We start from the raw sequence: 5,111 nt of genomic DNA on the forward strand, positions 1-5,111 counted from the left end.
CCGCGCTTCTATTTCCATCCCACTTTGCCTCTTCTCCTACCCGTCTTAGGAAGCTTCTTTGTTCCTCACCTTTCATCCGCCACCACCTCGTCCTTAGATTCTTCGTATGATGTCTTTTCCTCAACTTTTGCTCAACGCGAAAATCTATGATGAGCATCCTATGTTGTGTTGTTAAACTCTCTCTCAAGATAATTTTACAATTAATGCAAAATTTTCGGTCGACTCTCCTCAACAAAAAGAAGTCGATTTGAGAGCTTGTCATGCCACTCTTATAGGTTATAAGATATTCGTCTCTCTTTCTAAAACATGTATTTGCGATGAGAAGGTCAAAGGTTGAGAAAAAATCCAAAATAGTTTTACCCTCGGCATTGATCACTCCGAAACCATGGCATCCGTGAATACTTCCATACCTAGTCACTTTTCTTCCAACAAGGCCATTTAAATCTCCTCTTAAGAAGATCTTATCTCCCGAAGCTATGTCTTGAACCAAACTCTCTAGATCCTCCCAAAATCTTATCTTGTGTTGTTTGTACGAACCTACTTGCAGTGTACAGGCGCTAATAACATGAAAAGCACATCCCTCCACCACAAGTTTGATAGAGATGATTCGATCTCCCACTCTCTTGACATCCACTACGTCCTTCTTCCACTGCTTATCCACAATAATACCAACCCCATTCCTATTCTTTACCTTTCCTGTATACCAAAGTTTGAATCCGGAAGTATCCAACTCCCTAGCCTTCGCACCAACCCATTTTGTTTTTTGTAGGCACATAATGTTAATCTTCCTCCTTTGTCATGGTGTCCACCACCTCCATGAATTTTCCTGTTAGAGTGCCTATGTTCCATGTCCCAAATCTCAACCTTCTGTCACTCCGACCTTTACCTTTTACTATGTGAACTAGCTTATTTACCCTCGTCCGTTCACGAAAATGTGAGAACCCTTGCTCATTTAACACTACATCCGGACACCGATGCAGCGACTCTTACTCATTTGACACTGTACTCGAGCCATACAGTGCGTTGCTTCCAGGCAACGACCTAGCTTTAGCTCAATAACGTCTTTGATTCATGTCATGAAGATTCGACTAAGTTTTTATGTTGGTTGTCGAAGACTTAATACAACCCTCCTCCTTTATCTGGGTTTGGGACCGACTATGTATCACAAGTATAACATAGGCGGAGTTAGGTAACCAAGACCATATCTCTATTAATTCATCATTAGACATTGTAGTCATTGTGATCAAGATCAACGATGACTTACTTATTTGAAAGCCAATAATAAAAATATCCAAGATGGAAATGAGGAGTGAAACATAATTTAAGGGAAGCAACTACTGACTTAATTATGTTCTGATTAATTTAAATTCAATCATATCATATCAAAACTATTAAGATGAAATTTGATTTCAATTAATTAGGAACAAGTCTATAATGATATTTTTAGTTGAATTTTAAATTTTATAATTTTATCTTAAAACGATTTGACTAAAACTGATCACATAGGAGTCTATTAGAAAAAGATATATAAAAAAGAAAAATATAGAAAGACAATAAAATTAATATACAAGTGAACAATAGAATAAACAAAATTAAAATCATAAATTAGATTATTTATTAATTATTTTTAATTTCAGATTTTAAAATTTAAAAATAAAAATTAGGATTAGTCACTCCTATTAACACTAATTACGGTTAAAACTGTGAAAAGTGAAAACACCCGACAAATCGTAATCCCTCTCTCTCCCAAGCCGCGCCGCCCTCTCTCCAGAGACCACAGCCATCGCGTATGTGTCGTTGACTCCGCCATTCTCTCCCCAACGTCCCACGGATCTCCAACCGTCACGACGCAGCCACCGCCGAGCGCCATGACGGGTTCCCCACTCGCGACGCGTGATCTCTTTCTCCACCGCGACTCCCCCACTCGCGAGGTGAGACATCCGCGGCTCCACGTGCAGAGCCACCCCCAACACCACCGCAAGTCCCCCACTCACGACGACGAAAACCCTAGGCCAAAACAGCGCTCGCAAGTCGCGTCTCTGCGCCGCAAGCAACGCAGCCGCAAGAAGATTAAGCAAAGAGCTTGAGAGTGAAAAGGTAGATATCGGAATTTCATGTTCCAAGAATGTTTTTGTATAAAGGTGTTTGTGTAAATGATGTCTGCTTTCCACGATTGCTGTTCTATTACTGTTAATGACTTATTTCCGTGAGACTTCAGAGTATGACAGTATCTTATTTATATGTTGCTAGATTGATAAATTCTAATTAATAAGTTGCTTCAGCTTTCTAATTCAATATCCCCCCTTATTCTCTTCTATCTTCTATTTATTTTTTTACCTCTTACTTCTTTTCTTTTGTTGGTGAAGTTTCTTTATGTGAAACTGAAAATATTTGTTGCTGTTGTTAGCAGGTAGCTCGAGAAGACGCATGGGCTAAAGTTTCTATTCTTGAGCTTGAGATAAATGCCGCAATGCGGGATCTAGATTTTGAGAGGAGGAGGGAGGTTAAGAGGTGCCAGGGAAAGACTTATGCTTCGGTAAGGAACAAGTTTTTGTTTAATATGATCACTGGACAGTTTGAAAATTATGTAAGAATGAATCTGTATGTAGAAAAGAATATTAGAGGACATCGCAGCATAGACTACTTTACTTGAATACTGTAATTCTTTGGCTTGCTTTACAGTTTACATATAACATTTTTTGCTTAAATTGGTGATTAAAATAGATAGGAGCGGAAATTCTATAACTTCTTAATTAGAATTATCACTAGTGTGTATATTATGATTATGTGAACATTACTATCATAGATTCTGAATGGATTTTAGCAATCCTGAAAATACGAAGAATAAAGGATGTATAAACATCTACAAGAATATGAAAGTAATTGGTAGAGCAATTGAGCCTAAATAAAAGTAGGACCGCGGCTGACTATTTTTGTTGTATTTATTAGAATAGACTACTCAACAATGTCATTGTAGTAAAAATTGCAGATCCTGGTATTCGTCTATTGGATATGTCATTCATGCTGAGTTAATCAGCTTTGTTTAGTAGTCCTTGTTGGTTAACATGCCGCAACGTTGCACTGTTTTGTATTAAATGCTGATTGGCCCTTTTAACTTTATGAGGCAACATCTACACCTGCATTATGCTTTGATTTTGCCACTGACACTCATTGATGTCATGCAGGGAAACACAACAGACATTTTATTCCACTACGGAGGAGATACAAGTACTCTTTGCTGAGCAACAAGAGCAATTAAAGGCTATGCAGAGAACTCTTGAAGACGAAGAGAATTATGAGAATACTTCTATAGATATGGATGGAGTGATTGGTGGAACCCCTGGAAGAGAGAGAGAAGTTGCAGGATACCATGGCAAAAATGCTGCAAAGGCAGGATCGACTGCATCTACACAGAAGCGCAACAGAGATCAAGAAGAAACCTCAAGCAATGAAGCTAGTGTCACTGAGAAGCATGTGAGGTGAAAAGTCAAGAATGCCAAAATACACAAGAGTTCACCAGTGCAGATCATGACCATGATGTAAGAGGTGGCTTTGGTTCTGATATTGATGGTGCTGGCACAACAGATGTGGTGGATGGAGGGGCTGGCGGTACTGAGTGAGTTCCGAGAACTAAAAGTCCTTCAAATTATGGCATAAAGCATGTTGATTTGAATAAATCTGGTGGCTGAGAGTCAGAACACTCATTCTGACGATGCTGCCGCTAGACAGAATGAGCGGCAAGCACTCCGGGATATGATTGGCATTGTTGCTCCTGATTTGAGGGAGAAATTTGGTGGTTCTGCATATAATTGTGGTGAAATGAAAGAGAAAGATGGCAGTTCCACTGACTCGGACACGCAGAGTTGTAGCAACAGTGGAAATAAAGGTAGAATCAATTCAGAGGGTGGAGCTATGTCTGATGAAGAAACTCAGTGTTGTGACCATGTTGAAGAGAATGAAAAGCATGATGATGCCATGGATGAAGGTGATGTTGAAGCTACTAAGGAAGATTGAATCTCTTGTATAAAATATAAGTCAGGAAACTGTACATATTTACATGGGTTTCTGAAGACATCTCATCTCATCTCATGTATATAAAGTGGTTGATTACCCCTTGCGGTTGGGCATCTTAATGATCTTATGTTTTTGTTTATTATTATTTGTCATTCACTAGAATCGGTTTTCTTTGCGGAATAGTGTTTTATTTTGTATTTTTTTTAATTTACTTTTTTTAAGTATAGATAGTGTATTACTGTGTACAACAACAACAACAAAGTCTTATCCCACTAGATGGGGTTGACTACATGGATCAAACGACGTCATTGAGTTTTATCATGTATCATATCTATAGAAAGACTGTTTATATGCAGATCTTATTTGACCATCTCATGGATGGTTTTTTAGGTCTTTCTTTACTTTTCACCCTTAATTCATTTTCCATATCATCCACCCTCCTGATTGGGTGTTTTGCCGGTCTTCTTTTCACATGTCTATATCACTTGAGATGTAATTCTGTCATCTTCTCTACGTGTTATTCCAACTCTCTCTCTTATATTTTCGTTCTTTATTCTATCCAATAGTGTATGATCACTAATCCATCTCGACATTATCATTTCTGTCACACTTAACTTATGTTCGTGCTCTCCTTTAGCCGCACAACGCTCTGTACCATAAAGTTTAGTCGGTCTGATAGCAGTGCAATAGAATTTATTTTTAAATTTTAAAGGCACTTTTTTGTCATATATAAAATCAAACATACTCCGCCACTTTTACGAACTTTCTTGAATCCTATGATTTACATCATGTTCATTCTCTCCATTATCCTATATGATGCACCCAAGATACTTAAAATTTTTAACTTTTTCGTAGGATGTTTTTTTCCAATCTTAACATTTGAATTAGGGTTTTTCCTTCGGCGGTCGAACTTACATTTCATATATTCCGTCTTACTACAGCTTATGCGTAGACCATATACTTCTGGAGCATCTCTCCATAAATTCAACTTCTTATTTAGGTCTTTTCCTGACTCTCCCATAAGGACGATATAATCGACAAAAAACATGTACCATGGCACAGGCTCTTGGATATGTTCTATGTATTACTGCATTACT

The 5,111-nt window shown here is 38.0% G+C and overlaps 1 protein-coding gene across 1 annotated transcript; it reads left to right on the forward strand.

The window, feature by feature from the left end:
- Positions 1–1,157: 1,157 nt before the first annotated feature.
- On the forward strand, positions 1,158–4,406 carry LOC112772562 (uncharacterized). The gene is made up of 4 exons (XM_072224992.1): positions 1,158–1,189; positions 1,959–2,097; positions 2,408–2,536; positions 3,186–4,406. The coding sequence occupies exons 1-4, from the start codon at positions 1,158–1,160 to the stop codon at positions 3,240–3,242; spliced, it is 357 nt and encodes a 118-aa protein (XP_072081093.1). The 3' UTR covers positions 3,243–4,406.
- The last annotated feature ends 705 nt before the right edge of the window (positions 4,407–5,111 follow it).

The sequence above is a fragment of the Arachis hypogaea genome, chromosome 18, assembly GCF_003086295.3.
Source record: "Arachis hypogaea cultivar Tifrunner chromosome 18, arahy.Tifrunner.gnm2.J5K5, whole genome shotgun sequence".
Taxonomy (NCBI): Eukaryota; Viridiplantae; Streptophyta; class Magnoliopsida; order Fabales; family Fabaceae; genus Arachis; species Arachis hypogaea.

Bases quoted from the DNA above. Each gene is read 5' to 3' on its own strand.
- LOC112772562 (XM_072224992.1), top strand. From the start codon at position 1,158: ATGTATCACAAGTATAACATAGGCGGAGTTAG. The intron at 2,098-2,407 runs GTAGATATCGGA...TGCTGTTGTTAG, and splicing joins AAGAGCTTGAGAGTGAAAAG to CAGGTAGCTCGAGAAGACGC. The intron at 2,537-3,185 runs GTAAGGAACAAG...GATGTCATGCAG, and splicing joins AGGGAAAGACTTATGCTTCG to GGAAACACAACAGACATTTT.